Source organism: Lonchura striata, chromosome 3 (genome assembly GCF_050655825.1).
Source record: "Lonchura striata isolate lonStrDom1 chromosome 3, ASM5065582v1, whole genome shotgun sequence".
Classification (NCBI taxonomy): domain Eukaryota; kingdom Metazoa; phylum Chordata; class Aves; order Passeriformes; family Estrildidae; genus Lonchura; species Lonchura striata.
In genome coordinates, this window is record NC_140705.1 from 56,048,552 (window position 1) to 56,065,249 (window position 16,698).

Sequence of the window (16,698 nt, forward strand, 5' to 3'; positions counted from 1 at the left end):
ATACAGCTTCCCCTCCTGGCCCTTTCACCATCCTCATGGCCCTCCTTTGCATGCTCTCCAGTGTTGAATGTTGTTATGTTGTGGCACCCAAAACTGACCCCAGCATTGGAGGTGAGCCTGTCCCAGAGCAGAGCAGAGCGGGACAATCCCCTCCCTCCCTTGCCTGGCTGGCCGTGCTGTGCCTGATGTCCTCCAGGACAGGGTTGGCTCTCCTGGCTGCCAGGGCACTGCTGGCTCATGTTCAACTTGCCACTGACCAGGACCCCCAGGACCCTTTACATGGCACCACTCTCCAGCCTCTCATTCCCCAGTCTGTATGTACTTCCAGGGTTGTCTCACCCCAGGTGTAGAATCTGACAGTTGCCCTTGCTGACCTTCACTTTGGTGACTGCCCAACTCTCCAATTTATTGAGGTCTCTCTGCAGGGCCTCCCTCCCCTCAAGGGAGTCAGCAGCTCCTCCCAGTTTTCCATCATCTGAATTTGCTCATTATCCCTTCCAGTCCTTCGTCCAAGTCATTTATGAAGATGTTGAAAAGCACAGGGCCAAGGATGGAGTCTCACTAGAGATGTCTGATGTCACCTCACTCACTATACACCTTTGCGCCTGATCCATGAGCCAGCTGCTCATCCATTTCACAATGTGTTTATCCAGATGCATGCTGGACATTTTGTCCAGAAGAATCCTGTGAGAGACAGCATCTAAAGCTTTACAGAAATCCAAAAATATTACATCAACTGGATTCCCTTGCCCAACTAGATGAGTTACTTTGTAATAAAACAAAACTCAGATGGGACTTTCATGAAGCCATACTGGCTGTGACCACCAACTGTGTTGTATTTCAGATATTTTTCAATACCCCCCAGAAAAATCTTTTCCGTAACTTTATCAGACACTGAAGTGAGACTGACAGGCCTGTAATTTCTGGAGTCTTCCTTAATGCCCATCTTGAAAAGTAGGATGATGCTCACCAGCTTCTAGTCAGCTGGGACTTCAGTGATGATGAGTAAATACTTCACAAGCAACTCTTCTCTAAAATCTCCATAATCTCATTATAAAAAGAGTAAAATAATTTTCACTATTTTCCTAGGTCTAATTTTTAAGAAATGGTTCAAAGATTCTCTTTCAAATACAATTTTAATCTCTACAGACTACAACCATTTTACAGGTTCTAGTCCTCTTCTGGTCTTATTTCCAGAAACTTATAGGGCAATGGGTTATTTTCTAAAGGAATCCTACCAATACTAAGCATACTAATCAATTATTTGAGCAATGAACTACTGACATACCTCAGAAGTCACTGACAATTGTTTCTAATGGGCCATTTTTAAGCATGCAATGTAAGAAATCCACAAACCAGATAAAGAATACTTCCATGATGACAACTAGAAGCTGATGAGCAGCTTCATACAGATTGCTCATCTCAAGAATCACCTAAAAACACAAACTGCAATTAGCTTTTACTTTTTGGTAATATGGTGTACTTGAATAGATCACACAAAGGAGCAACTGATGCATAATACAGCAATACTAAAATAGAGACATATTCCCATTGAACTGCAATGAGATAGCAATTTGGGAAGACAAAGAGTGTGATTAAATAAATAAATAAATCACTATTGGCTTTTTGTTTCCTCACATTGTTGTCCAGTGCAGACAGGTAACTTGGACTAATGTCAATTCCTATCATCTAATTAGAAGTCTGGAAGCAGTAAATTGAACATAAAATCTAAGTTTATCAGCTGTCTACATGTCAACAAAATGAAACAAAAAGATAACCAAAAAAATTCAATTATATTAAAAAAAAACAACCAACAACAATCTAACAGAGAAGCATCCCCTTTCAGCACTTTAAGGAAGTTTACTACATTAATTACAATGGCATTAAATATTTACTTGAGATATTGATCCATAATGAAACCTAATACAAAACAATTTTAAAAATTTGAGAAATCGAGTACTTCAGATTGGAAAAAGACGTGACTGTCTGTATAACCCTAGCTTGTATATGAACTACTACCCTTGTATAATGGCACTGTAATTAAGTATGTATGCTTCATAAAAATACAAGGCATATCCTATCTTCAGACAAATCTTTCACCCAGATATTGATTTTTCCAGTACTAGTTTGCATAAGTGCAGATTTTTAGAAATTGCTGATTACAGAAAAATGTTTTTGGATGGCACAGTAAGGAAATTGGGCAAAACACAAGACAGCAAAGACTAACTCCCTGCACCAAGTAGTCTCTTAGAAATAACATTTTGAAATAGTATTGTGCAACAGTTCTAGAAATTCAAGCAGTTTGCTGCATATGAAACTAAAGATCTTGAGAACTGTCCAAATAGATTTTGCCTTACTTCCTCCAAAGGAATCCTCTGTGCAAAGAATGCCTATGTCAACCTGGACAAGAACTGGAGTCTGTTTCCACAATAGATATAAACATTGCAGAACATTCAACTCTATTTCTATCAGGTAAGTTAACAAGAAATTGTAATTAACTCAGTCCTTTAATAATATACATTTTATTTACATACATGAAGCAACATCCAGAAGTCAATTTTGTATTAAAAATAATCAACAGACATTTAAAAATTATGCACAGAATAGATTTGATGTACAAAATGCCTTAGGAGTACACACTAGTAGTACGTCTATGCAATTTAATATTATCTTTTTCTGTTTATATGCAAAAACAGACAAGTACTTTGCAATGTTAATATGTGAATTCCAAACCAAGTAACACAATTAAACCATATTAGCCAAAGATAGACAGTAGCTGTAAAATGGGGGGGGAGGGGGAGGGGGGAATTATATACATAAATTAAGAAAGTAAGCTCACCATGTCAAACATAAAACAGGCGGATTTCGTTTACTAGAATTCTAATATTCATTAGGCACAAATCCTTCAGTGCAAAGGCCAGACAGTTGTTACACAAAAATGCGACATGCCATATCATGCAGTACTCTAACACAATTAAACCTGTCCTTGATACCATATATCTCATTCTCAGTAAATAATTAAAGGAATAATTCAGGAAATTATTAAAATACCAGTTTAATTTTAAAAGCAAATATAGTGTCACAATACTTTTTGTTTAGAAAAACAAAACTATAAAATTGTCTAGGCATGAAAATAAATCTCTGCTGAAATTGGAATTCAGGTTAATCCACCACTTAGGTACCTTCTCCAATGTTCAGCCTGCAGGTCTGTATTAATTCAAGGCTCACTTCAGAATTCAGGATTGTAAACTGAGGAAAAACCCCTCCCCTACTATTTACACACTGAGCAGCATATACTGCTCCTTCATGACCACTAATACCAGAGTCAAATGCCAATGAGAAAGTAATTATATATGAAAATCTAGCTGCCTAACAAGAACCAAAGTTGTTTACTAAGGTAACAGTCCCACAGTAAGATCCATGATAAACATAAAATGCTGATGCTCTTTGGCTTCAGACACTTGTTCAAGCTCTAATCAGCACTAAAACTATGCCAAAACTGAGCTTCTACACATTGCCCCCTACTACTTGTTCCAATGGTATCCACAGGACCTATATTTAGTTGTAGGTCCAGTTCATGTCTAAAATTATAACAAATTCTAAGGAGTTTTATGCAAATAAGGCCAGCCAGGGGAATGAGAAAACAGACCAGAACAAATAAGAAGTTAGAGAAAATATTTATATGGTAAAGCAAATGTATTCCATTTTAAAAGACCCACACATATTAGAAATCTCTAATTACTGACATTAATGAAGTCTTCTGGAGTATCTGAAACACAGGAAAGCAAAACCACCTACAAATACAACAGGCATGACAATGCCAAACTTTGCACTCATATTTTATTTTGAAAAATTAGAATTTCTCTACTAGAAAAATACAAACAATTTCGGGGAAAAGTGAGCTTTAATTACAAACTCTGCTAACAGGACCCTTTGGTCAGTAAGAAAAACAGACTTGGATTTTTAAGCGGGGAGGAAGTTAAAGCTTGGATTAACTGCAGAGAAAAAGATCACTGAAAAGCATTTTGTATTTTTGACATAGTAGGATTTGCTATTATGACTAATCAATAAAACAATCAGTATCCACCAGACTTTTATAGAAAGTCTTCTCAGGAGATCAATTATGCTCCTGCTAATTAACTTATCAAATCATAGTATATACACTGGATTGTATTATTTAATCCTTTAAAGGAACTCCAAATAGGTTAGGATAAATTAACAAATCAACTAGAACATAAACACTGCAGCACTCATTATATAAAACTTTTATTAATTCGGGTAAGAAACATCCATTTCATTCACAAGGTTGAAGTTCACATAGCTCTTAGCACTAAGTGACAGATGCATCAACTAGACAAGCAAAATATACAGACCATTAAATTTGTACCTGAGAAAACTGGAACATGTTTTGTTTTATTTTATTTAGAAACAAAATCGTAGTGCAATCTAAAGTCAGGGATAAACCTGAAGGTTTTGCCTTTTTTTTGATCTAATATGCTCCAAAAAATTGGATTAAAACTAGATGAAAGTCATATCTACTGTTTCATACTAGCTGCCAAGTTTAGCATAAGTTTACGAACACACATTTTTCTAGTTGCAGCAGTATCTCTATTGAACTTATTGCTGTTCTGAATCTAAAACACTGTCAATGAACTGGAAATACATTAGAGGTCATAATGTGTATTAAAAGGAAAGTTAAAACATATATGCAGCTACTAATTTGAATAACAGGGCACCATAGTAAGTCCAGAATGTTCTGATTTGGATCTTTCACCTAAAGATTTCATTTATTCAAAAGATAACATGAGATTCTGCATTGTCAGCAGAAGAGAATGTATTTCCATTTCTTAAGGAAGTTTTCATCAAAAAACACAAGAGGCAGACAGACACAAACAGCACTTAGGCTTTGCCTTATTTTTTTTCTCCATTGAGCAAAGACTCTCATGCTACAGTTGAAAGTACTGAAATTTCAGCACTTCTCTGAAAAGCTTGAGAATAAACAACAGAATGCTACAGAAACTTCTTATTAAATACATGCAGCATGTACAAACATATAAAATTGCTGGTTTAAAATGCTGGATATCACATTTTGATAGCTAACTGGAGTTGTGGGGCACAACAACAATTTAATTGCTTGCTCCCCTACAAATTTGGTCCTATCAAAAACTACATATGTACAACCACAACCAGAACTGTCAAAACCTGAGGTCCTTGAGGCTTTTAAAAACTAAAGGCATTTCTGTTGTAATAGTGTGATCAGTATAAAGATAGAATAATGACATTGACTGGAAACATCCATTACAAGACTGGCAGTTTAATAACATACCTTTATCAGAAAATCTAACCTTAAGAACATTTAATAAAACAGTTGTAATATAAACTGAGGCTCCTGCTTCCCAAACTATACACCATATAGGAAAAGTAAATTACTTTACAAAATAATAATTCACTGTTCTTCCCAGTGAACTGTATCTTCAACACCTAAAGCAATAATTCAAGAAGTCTAATGGTGTTTACAGAATTTTGTACATGCAGTATCTGTATAGTGGAGTTCAAGACTTTCCAAAAGTTAACAATATTAAACTGTCAGTGAAAATTATGCAAAAATTAGGATATTCAGTGCAACACTTTAAAAGTTCACATACAAATTTCTACCTATCAGCAAGAATTGTAATATGCCAATTTAAAAAATAATAAAAAAATAAATTCTGGATCATAAGTAGGTCCTATATTAATTTTTTTAATACAATTCAATATCAACACTGATGCCTTTTTTTTGTTTCTCATTACTGTCTTGTAAAACCTTTTCTTTGGTTAGCTTTCACAATATCATCAGGAGATGCTGATTTGAAGTCAAATGGTGTTATAGCTATTGTAGGACCAGTTTCCTTGGGTTTTACATCTTGTACTTGTCTACTGTATAGGAAAGTTTTGTGTATCCCAACTGTGCGCCGCTTATACCCTTTTGGGGGATAATGGAGGCACAAGGTTAAAGCAAAAGCTGAAGGTCTTGCACGCAGAGCCTTTATCCATGAAAGGGACAAATCCTGCCTCTTAAAACCATGCCCTTTTTTGGGTCTTCTGTTTGTTTTGGCAAAACCAGAACATTTGCCTTGTTTTTCTTTTATAATTTTCGTTTCAGGACTTAAGATATTTGACTGTCCTACCACACTTTTCTCTGTAGATACATCTGCACTTTTTACAAGGACACTTAAATCAATGTTGGTTCCTTGGGTGGGCCTCAATTCAATTACATTGTGCATGGGCAAGTCCGTCCTCTGCTGAGTTTTATCTATTTCAATAGTCTCTGCTATTAAATCTGAGAGTGATAAATTCTCAACCTCCTTTACTGGACAAACTTCAGAAAGGGCTAGAGAAGACAAAGATCCTGTTAGCTCTGGCATCCCACCTGAAATTTGGGGTTGACTTGCTAGCTGTGATAATGATGAGCTTCCCAACTTCCTATCAGTGAGACCTGCTGTTGACTGGGTGTAAAGATCAGCCAAAGAGTAACAGTGGCTAGAACTGCTTTCCTGGTGCTCCTGAAGCAATTCAGCCAATGATGTACTTCCTGATCTTAACACTGGCAAAGCAGCCATGTCTGAAGACAGGCTTTCTTGCTTTCTACTTTGTGCAAGTGAAGAAAAATTTTCAAGAAGTTCATTCTTTTTATTTATAGTATGACTGATTTCATTCTCAAGAGCCGAGTTTCCTAAAGCACTTGCTAAACATAAAGGACTACAAAAATTTGCATTTCTATTACAATCAGAAGTTTTTGAGGAAAAAAGAGGAATGCTGTGTTCAGGACTCAGAGAATCACAAACCATATTCTGCATCATCAAGGATTTCAAGTCCTGTGTTTCCTTGCACTCCAATGGGTTACCTCCTATGCTAGAGTAAACATCTTGACTGCCAGGAACCAAACTTACTGCATTAGCACTTTCTGATAGTTGCTTCTCTGCTTGTTTGTTCACAGGTGCACAAAATGATCCTTTACACAAATCATCACTGAACGCAGATGACAGAACCAGTGAAGAGGAATTCAATCCTTTCCTTTCACATGAATGTATATTGGATTTTTCAAAATTTGTACTTAAAGAATTAAGAGCTGAATCACTTTTGGCTGTCAAGTTTCCAAACCCAGGTTTGTTGGTGTTGTCAGCAAAATTGTCTACTGCACAAGAGAAACTGTCTGTACCAACACACATTTCTGGATAACAATATAAGTCTCCTTACCTTACAATAGCCAATAATTTTCAGATGGAAGTCCAGTCACAATGAAATATCCCATTTTTTAAAAGTTGACAGCAGCAACAAAAAAAAAAAAAATCAAGAAACATGAAAAGGCATTCAATTATTAAGTGTCATCCAAAGGTAAGGAATGTTCTACATGTAAATCACAGGTATCTATTGAAATACATAAAAAACTTTAAGAATCAGCAGAGAATGCCAGTAAAGACGGCAAATATTTAAGTAAAAATCAGAATAAGAAAGCTACTGTATAGACACTACCCAAAAAAGGAAATACTAGGAATGGAAGATGTCAGTTTACCAAATAAATAACAGCACTAATAATTTAAAGATACTTTCCAAATTTAAGGGCATGCATTAATTCAGTTAAGTAATATATTATAAATCAGAAATCTATCATGAACTGCAGATGGTCACAGCTTGAATTTAAACTGACACTGAGGTGTTACTCTGACTTCTCCTCAAGAAAAGCTCTTTCCTTGAAATGTTTTAGAATACACATATAGTTAGTCTTCTTTCATTTTCCTAGAAATGACTATTGCAATGATAAGCGTCTTTACAGTTTGTAAAGCCCAAATTAAACCATAGTTAGAAATGAAATTAATCACCTTGAATGTAAGCAATTAAATATAAGTATACCTTTTGTAGTCTTTGCTAAAATCACAGCATCCTTATTCTTGGTCTTCGCATTTTGCTTACTGCCTTGCGAAAGCACAAGATCCAAAGCCTTCTGTACATCAAATTTAGTATCCAGTACTGCTTGCACCATTGCTTGTTCTGGTATGGACTCTGCCAAAACTTCTCTCATTTGATCAAGGCATGAATTAAGACGGGCTGAAAGAAACACATTACTGTTATAAGCTGCCCAAAAATATGTCTCCAATGGCCTAACCACTAGCACCGCACCTCTGATTAGCAAACAGAAGGACAAAACATTACAATAAGGGTTAAAACCTTTAGAAATTAATTTCAATCCCATTTACTGCCCTGAAAGGCTTTGTTCCCACACTCTGCAGAATATTTAACCTACTTCAGATGTAGCAATAAAGAACATATTACTGACTATTTATTCATCTAGAAAGTCCCAGTACTGAAATATGTTGATATTGCAAAATAATTATCCTCACCACAGAGAAGAAATACAATCACCTTAAAATTATCCAAAGCAATAGAGTAAGTCAACGTAGAATCCATTGAACAGCACATTTTAAGTGTTTACAGATGCCACAATTAACACTGAAAGTATAACAGCATTTTCAGGGTCCTCAGGCCTTAAAAACTGAAAACCTGGATCAACACACCAGGTTTGAAACTACTTCTAATTTTTACCATTTCTAAAACTGTAATATATTTCTTGGCTGATAAAATAAATTTTCTGTGGAGCATATTTCTGCAACTACTATAAGCCTTTACTAAGATACCTGCTGCACAACAAGAGACTGAAAATTAACCAGGTTGCCACTCACTGGAACCCATACAAACATACAAAGAATAAAATCTTCCTAAAAATCCCAGCTTCTGCCAGTTCAGATTTTAGAAAACAGGAAATGAAGAACAAGAAGACAATTACATACTTGTATTTCAACACTTCCTGGAATATATTTAAAGAAGTTTGGGAATTCAACACTACAGAATTCCTACCTCCATGAGGTTAGCACCCTTTACCTGTAATTCAAATAGCAATGAATGTCCCCCAGACATTTGCCCTACAAAACAAGAGCAGGCAGAGCCCTACACATTGTGCTGATTGTTATTTTACCATCTAATACTCAAGAAGAACAACCTTGTGAAACTCTTCACAGCCACCCTGGCTACATCAATAATTTTGTATTAATGGCCAACACTACATACTGTATGAAACATAATAGGTCTTGTGAGATCACTGCTGTTTTCACAGTAGAAGTGGGTATTTTGAGGTTTCTTTACCCTCTTTTCTTAGTCCAAAATGATACTTTCCTTCCAGCACCAATACCAGGTCTTAACTGATTGAGTCTGTCAAAAGCATTCTGCAAAGCCAGAAGACTGCATTGTCTAGATCACCTGTACCATTATACTGGCTCATTCTTTCAAATTGCCCTCCACAGCTTTATTTACTGTTGTAAAAACATGTATATTATTCCCCATATCTCTAAGCATTAGCTTAACTTCTACCAATTTACTTGACATGGAATCAAAATTCTAATTAACTGTTGAGTTTTCTGCAACTTTAAGTACCAAATTTCAACACACTTTAGTCTGTTCTTTTCAACATTTTTAAAATAACCCTAATTATTTCCAAATCATTAAAAACTATATTAGCTATTAATAGTTAGGAAAGAGACTTGTGAATCTTTTTCAGAAATCAAGCAATTAGGCAAATAGGCAGCAAGTTTAAAAAACAAAAGCAAGTATTTTTCCCCAACCACTCAGCTCAGAACTCAGCTTGTAACATGGAGTTCATGGCTGCAAGACTGAATGGAAACAAAAGTCTTACAAACTTAAAAAGGTAAGGGTAAGGAAAGATTGTACAGAATATTTGCTACATTTAAAAGGAAATTAGAGAATTTGAAAACCTCTTAAATACTGCTAATTGCTGTATTTTGGAATGCAAAACAAAAAGAAATCATTTTAATACTAATACTCAATTAATAATATTCAAGAGTCAAGATTTGAGCTGCCAGTACAGCTGCTCTAATGTCTCCACTTCACATAAAGTCTCATTATTTCTAGTAAGAAACTAAGAACACATTGTATCCAATGTATCCAACCAAATTACAAGTATCCAAGTTACAAGAAGTATACAAAACGTTGTTGTGAACTTGAAGAATGACCACTGAAGGTAGCTCCCTGAAGGGTATTGTTTTATAACAAGATTCTAAAATTGTGAGCAATGTCAGTCAAGTAAGAAACATTAATTTAAGACTATTCTAGTAAATCCTTAATTAATGTAAGAGATTATTCTGATAGTTACTTTCCATAATTACCTCTATCAACTTCAGTCAACTGATGAGTGGGTGTAAAACAATCAGCAGCAGCATCACTACCTTCACAGCCATATTCTTCTTCTAATGGCTCAGCAAATGTGGCTGGTTTGTCTCGTCTGGAGTAAATAAATTGAGCTGCTGCATTAGGTAAAAAACAAAGTATTAAAAATCAAGTCAATTTTTTTTCTCCTTCAAAAGCAAAACATAACTCAAGGTAAAATAAGTTAGGATGCTGAACTGTTGCAGTGGTTTCAAGGGGGTAGTGAGACACTACTGTGTAATAACTACTAACTGAGGACTGCACAGAGCATACAACAGCTCATGCTAGGATAAAAAAAAAATCGCCATCACAGTGAAACTACAGGCTGGGCAATATCCTTGTATCCATGGAATGCAATAATTCTGCAAAATTCAGCATTACAAAAAAGATTATACTCCAGGTTCAAAAAACACTATTTTCTCTACAAATCTATGGCCTAATGTCCTCAGAACCTTACATAATCATTTGTGAATTTGAATTCTCAACCATATCCATTTTTGAATTTTAAAAAGTTAGCATGAAATTAGCATGGCTTTTATAGTATGTAACTGTTAAATTACTGATAAGAATTAAATGGAGTTGAAAACATCCTTTCTTTCTTGGAATTTCATTAGAAATACAGCCCATGAGTAAAAACACATAGTCACACAAAACTTTAAACAAGTGTGTGGTTTCACTCTGATTTAGCAACATTAAGGTATATACAGATAAAACTCCTTGCTGAACAAGAGCCCCAGTCATTATACTCTCTCAGAAATGTGCAAAGCATAATATAAACAAACTGCCTTATGTCATGAAATATTCTCCCCAGCTCTAAAATCCATACTGAAAGCAGGTGTATATCCAGAACTAGCAACTCCTAGCAACTGTTTCCCAAATGCATACACACACTTCATATTCAATTGCCATTAACTGAAGCAATTATTAGGACTGTTATACAATCTACATCAGATTAGTTTATAATTGAAGCTTCCACACAAAGAGATCTTAGGAAAATTAGTGTGCAGTCAGGAATTTATTTTGCCATTTATCACTCTACACTTGAGCAAAAGGTACACATTGCACATTTTCATCACTGAAATCAACAGCATGGGAGAACACCAGAGTTTTTAAAGACCTAATTATCTCAAGTACCTGTGGCCAGAGGTCATACCCTACATCACAGTGGATTAGATCCAAACCAGCTACCTGCAGTAGCACAGCTTCCTATCAACACCAGCTGTACTATTTCCAGGGCCCACTCAGCTCTAGAAACAATGCCACCAAACCTAGGGAAACCTAAACTGATAACCTTGCCAGAGACTTGACTGGACAGCACAACTTAATGGTTCTACAGCTGGGCTGAATTGAGCTGGGATGAGCCACTCCAATTATGCCTTACCTGAGCACACAGCCATTGCTATTTTTAAACCTACTTTGCAGCACTGCAAATGGTGGAAGGCTGATTAGCTCCACATGATCTTGCATGAGAGGACCAGCACTGCAACCCAGAGTAAGACTCCCTGTCCCATATTTACCCAAGGGTGTGTAGAAGACATCAACTACCAGGTGCATAATAACAACTGTCAAGCCCAGGTACATCCTACTAACCATAGGAAAAGATACCAAATGCTTCAAGATTATCAACACATTCCCACAGAGCAGATTTTTACATTAACAAGTACATTCCAACCATCTAAGGTAATATATATGCAGGGCTCAAGATGTGGCCAGTTGTCTAAGGGGACTTTCAAAAGTCCAATGTCTAACACTACATAACTGACTGTAACAGAATTATGGCCACTAGGCACTTTTCAAAAGTGTCACTAGCTTTTAAAATTTATTTTATTTAGAAATAAATATCAAAACAGGCATCAATGAATAATACTTGATAATTATTTGAACTAACCTGTTGAAGGAGAAATGCAATAATCATCTTCTACTGATTGGCCATACACATCATCATCTTCAAAGTCTATGAAGCAAAAATAGCAAGATTAATCTACACAATTTCTAAATAATATTATAATTCAAATACGTTCTGCACAAGGTTTTATGAAATAATACATTTCCTGTATTCCAGAAGTACAGTTAGGTTCTGTGTATTTCCTATGTGAGAAATAACCTTCCAAGCTCCAATAACAGAATTTTCTTAAAATAATATAATTTAACATTTAATACTCTATTCATTAGGCTGAAAATTTTCAAGAGCTGCCACACTTCACACCTCCTCCTTCAGCATCTCCTTTGCCCTCACCGACTAAATCTTTCTACATTCCACAAATCTTTACCCATGGCACTTCTCTTGATATTTTTGCTTGACCTCTCAGCCTTCACCCCAGACAGGCAGGTCAATTACAATTTCTAGTCCAACAGCTAAGGATCAGCATTTCTACTCCATTCCTATACATTTCTCACCTTTCTTCTCTATTTTATGCTCACATCTATCCACCTTTCAAATTAAGTTCAGCAAGCAAAAAAAAAATTCACAATTCCCTCTGAATATGCAAAATTGTTTCAGGTAAAAAGCAGGTATCTTATACAGTTACTTAAAGCTAAAAATATTCTTTCCTCACAAAAAAAAAAAAAAAAAGGCACGCAGAAATAAAAATAATAAGTTATGCGCCTTCCTCTCAAAAAAGGAATCCTAGTATTATGCCAATCTTTAAAAAATTGTGTAATTTTCACTAAGTAATAATGAAATACATGAAAAAAGTAACAAACTATTATTAAAGACACTACTACACTTGGCAGTTTCACAAGTAACCTCTATTTGTTATTGTAAAAGACAGACCCCAGTATGCACTGACCATAAAAATTAGTATTTAAAAATTACATAAATTACAGAGAACAGAGTAGAAGCTACTGAAGTATTCCAGCTGCACTGCCAAGATACTTGCAGATGGAATATCACATTTGGTTATGATCACAGTATCTCAGAAAGGAGAGGGGAAAAACATAGAACATAGTCAAATAAAGCCCAGAAGATCTAAGGCCTCAGAAGTCTTCCTATGAAAGGAAACTAAAAAAAAACCTGTAAATATTCAGCTTAGAAATGGGATTTGTATTTGGGCATTACAGAATCAGATGCAGTATAAAAAAAGCATATTGCATTTAACAGGTAAGAAGACACAAAGTCTCATTCATTTGGGTCATAAATGATTCTGTGTGACTACAGAAGAAACATATGGTACAAGGGTAAAGACCTGACACATAACCTCACAGTCACATTTCCAATAGCAAAATGTGCCTTATTAGCTACTGCGTAGCTATTAAGATTACTGTGTATCTCATTACGCAGTAATGAACAAACTCATTACAAGAGAGTCTGATGAGTGCATCAAGACTCTATGGATTGCACACTCAACTTTTCAAAAGCCAGAGACTCGGCTGAAATCAACGTTTCAACCAATCTGTGATGAAAAATGGTCTCTAGAGGATGAAAAATCAAGCAGTAGAATTCCCAATCTAATTCAGGGCTTTGCCTATATTAGGAAAATTTACACTAGCAGAAACTGCAAGGTGGGAACACAGTCAGCACAGCTCACATGAATTTACAACTTCCAAGAAATTCCAATACCAGAGTGAAAAACCCAATTTGTACTACTATAATACATAAAAACCATGTAGTCTGTTTACTCAACAGAAGACCAGAGGCAAGCTGAAGCTTTCCTTGCATTTTTGTAATAATATGACAAAGTGAAGCAACAAAATTACTGCTCCCTCAGCAAAGGGCTCTTTAAAATATCAGTATGAGCCAAAGTGTGTCCATTTCTCCACAGCCCAAACCAACAAAAATAAAGACTTTCAGGGAAAAAAAAATACTCTGATTTACAGTTTGTGTAAGTTAAGGGGGCCAAGGCACAAAGAAAGCTGCCGTACTGCAGATACAAGCCATATTCTTATGGAAGAACTCTTCATTCCATGCAAGAAGCACAAGTAAAATGAGACAGGTGCCTGAAAAAGAGGTTGTTCCCTAAATGCACAACTCCATCTTTAAGAATTACACTTCTTCCTCAAGTAACAGCTGTTAACCCATTTCTATTAACATCAGCAACACTTGGCTAGACTTTGGCCCTGAATACAAATTTTTAAGTTTTTCAAGACTAAAGATGGATGGATTCAACCATACTGAGGCTTTTTTCAAGTCAGTGCCGCTACTGAAAAGCAGAGTAAATTTGGGCAGCTCAAGGCAAGGCAGCCGTGGCTTGGACCACGTACCAAGGCCACGCTCGCCCCGTGTGGAAGCTCCCGGGAGCCCCCGGCAGCAGCAGGAGAGCAGCCACGTGTGCCCGACCCTCCCCACTCGGGCGGGAAACGGGCCGGGAACGGGGCGGGGCGAGGCCTCGCCCGGAGCCCCGACCAACCCCCGCCGAGGGGAGGTGAGGGCGCGGCTTTTCCCCTCCCACCGCCCCTGACAGCCCCCCGGACCCTCCCCTACCGCCGTGCGAGGCCCGCCACACCCTCCTGCCCGCGGCCACGGTACGGGTGGCCCGGCCGGTAGCAGGGGCCGGGCGGAGCGCCGAGGGACCGACGGGTCCGCAGCTCCGCCACCACCGCCTGCTCGCCATAACCGCTACCTTCGTCGTAGTTATATCCTCGGACGTTCCTGTGCCGGGACATGACGGCGACAGCGGCAGCAGCGGCGGCGACGGCCTCGCTCGCCCGCCCGCGGTGACGCTGGCGCGGCCGGCCTAGGTCGCCATGTTGAAGTACGGCGGCGCCTGGAGGAGCCCCCTCCTGCGCAGGCGCGCAGGGCGCCGCTTCCGCCCTCGTGTGCTGCTGGGCATGCGCACGGCCCGTCCCGCCTGGCTCGGGCCGGCGGGTCGCGCGGGGCCGGGGGCGGCGCCCGGAGGCGCTCGCGCCCCGCCCGCGCGGCGGGCGGGGGGGGCGGAGCGGGGAGGGGAGCGCGGGGCTGTGGGACAGCCGGAGTGCGGGACTGTGGGACTGCGGGAGTGTGCGGGGCTGTGGGAGTGTGGGACTGCGGGAGTGTGCGGGGCTGTGGGACTGCGGGAGTGTGTGGGGCTGTGGGACTGCGGGGCTGCGGGAGTGTGGGAGTGCGGGACTGTGGGACAGCGGGAGTGCGGGGCTGCCGGGCTGCGGGACAGCGGGAGTGCGGGAGTGTGGGAGTGCGGGACTGCCGGGCTGTGGGACTGCGGGAGTGTGCGGGGCTGTGGGGCTGCGGGAGTGTGCGGGGCTGTGGGACCGCGGGAGTGCGGGGCTATGGGGCTGCGGGAGTGTGCGGGGCTGTGGGACCGCGGGAGTGCGGGGCTATGGGGCTGCGGGAGTGTGCGGGGCTGTGGGACCGCGGGAGTGCGGGGCTGTGGGGCTGCGGGAGTGTGCGGGGCTGTGGGACTGCGGGGCTGCGGGAGTGTGGGAGTGTAGGACTGCCGGGCTGCGGGACTGTGGGACCGCGGGAGTGCGGGACCGCGGGAGTGCGGGGCTATGGGGCTGCGGGAGTGTGGGACCGCGGGAGTGCGGGGCTGCCCGGCTGCGGGACAGCGGGAGTGTGCGGGGCTGTGGGACCGCGGGAGTGCGGGGCTATGGGGCTGCGGGAGTGTGCGGGGCTGTGGGACTGCGGAAGTGCGGGAGTGCGGGGCTGCCAGGCGGCGGGACTGGGAAAGCACCTGCGGCTGAGGGGTGCCTGTCGCGGGGGGACCGGCCGGAGCTTGGTGTCCGTGACCTTGGAGGCGTCTTCCAGCCTGAATAAACGTTGCTGCGATTCTGCAGGGTCTGGTAGCATGGAGCCTGTCTGTAGTAGCTGTCTGTGTGGTATTGTGAGTTACAGGGACAGTCTAGATGTGAGATGCCCATTTTCTGTTAATGATGAGTTTGATTCAAGCCAAAAGTGGCAAGTTTTACATGCGCACATGTAAGCAAGTGGTTTGAAGTTTATTCAAAAGCAGTTGCATCATTGATGAAAAGGGAGTATTCTGTATAGGCCTGAATTCACTAAGGGTAGGCTTATTTAAACACACTTGAGGTAAGTGTTTGTGATGTGTGTACCACCACAGGAACAGGGCTTGAAATTAAGTACAAGGCCTTTCTCACTTCTGGATCTGAAACAGCTCCAGCTGACCTGGCTTTTTGATGACAAGTAGCCATTACAATCCAGGGACTGATGAGTGGCCAGGCTTGAATGAGCTGCTGTAGGTAAATGCAAGCTGTAATAATTAGCATTGCTGTTGGCAGCATTAAGCAAAATGTCAAAGCATTAGGCTACGTGGAGCCTTGATCTGACTATATTGGCACATTACTGTGCCATTACTTTCTAATGCCAAGTTTCAGCCTGCAGGAGCAATTGCACTGCCAAGTGTTTGCATAGCCGAGGCATGTCCTACAGCTGCTCCTCTTGCTGGGGCAGACAACTGAGGACAAGCAGACAAGACCTTAAGGTCTGGTGAGAGAGTTGGGATAGAGATCCCAGTTCATGAGCTCCAGCTGTGGCAAAATCTGTCTACATAT

General features: G+C 39.8%; 1 protein-coding gene across 4 annotated transcripts in view; it reads right to left on the reverse strand.

The window, feature by feature from the left end:
- The window catches only part of HBS1L (HBS1 like translational GTPase), a 59,162-nt gene extending 44,203 nt beyond the window's left edge, over positions 1–14,959 (reverse strand). For 2 of the 4 annotated variants that reach the window (XM_085575226.1, XM_021540654.4), the window contains exons 1-4: positions 14,814–14,959; positions 12,143–12,208; positions 10,215–10,352; positions 7,891–8,085 (exon numbers count right to left, since the gene is read on the reverse strand). In XM_085575226.1, the coding sequence (XP_085431352.1) occupies positions 7,891–8,085; positions 10,215–10,352; positions 12,143–12,208; positions 14,814–14,856 (442 nt within the window). In that variant the 5' untranslated portion in view covers positions 14,857–14,959. Of the gene's footprint in view, positions 1–4,248; positions 7,232–7,890; positions 8,086–10,214; positions 10,353–12,142; positions 12,209–14,813 lie in introns of those variants that run through there. The other 2 variants (XM_085575229.1, XM_085575227.1) reach the window with 2 other exon arrangements.
- Between the last annotated feature and the right edge of the window lie 1,739 nt (positions 14,960–16,698).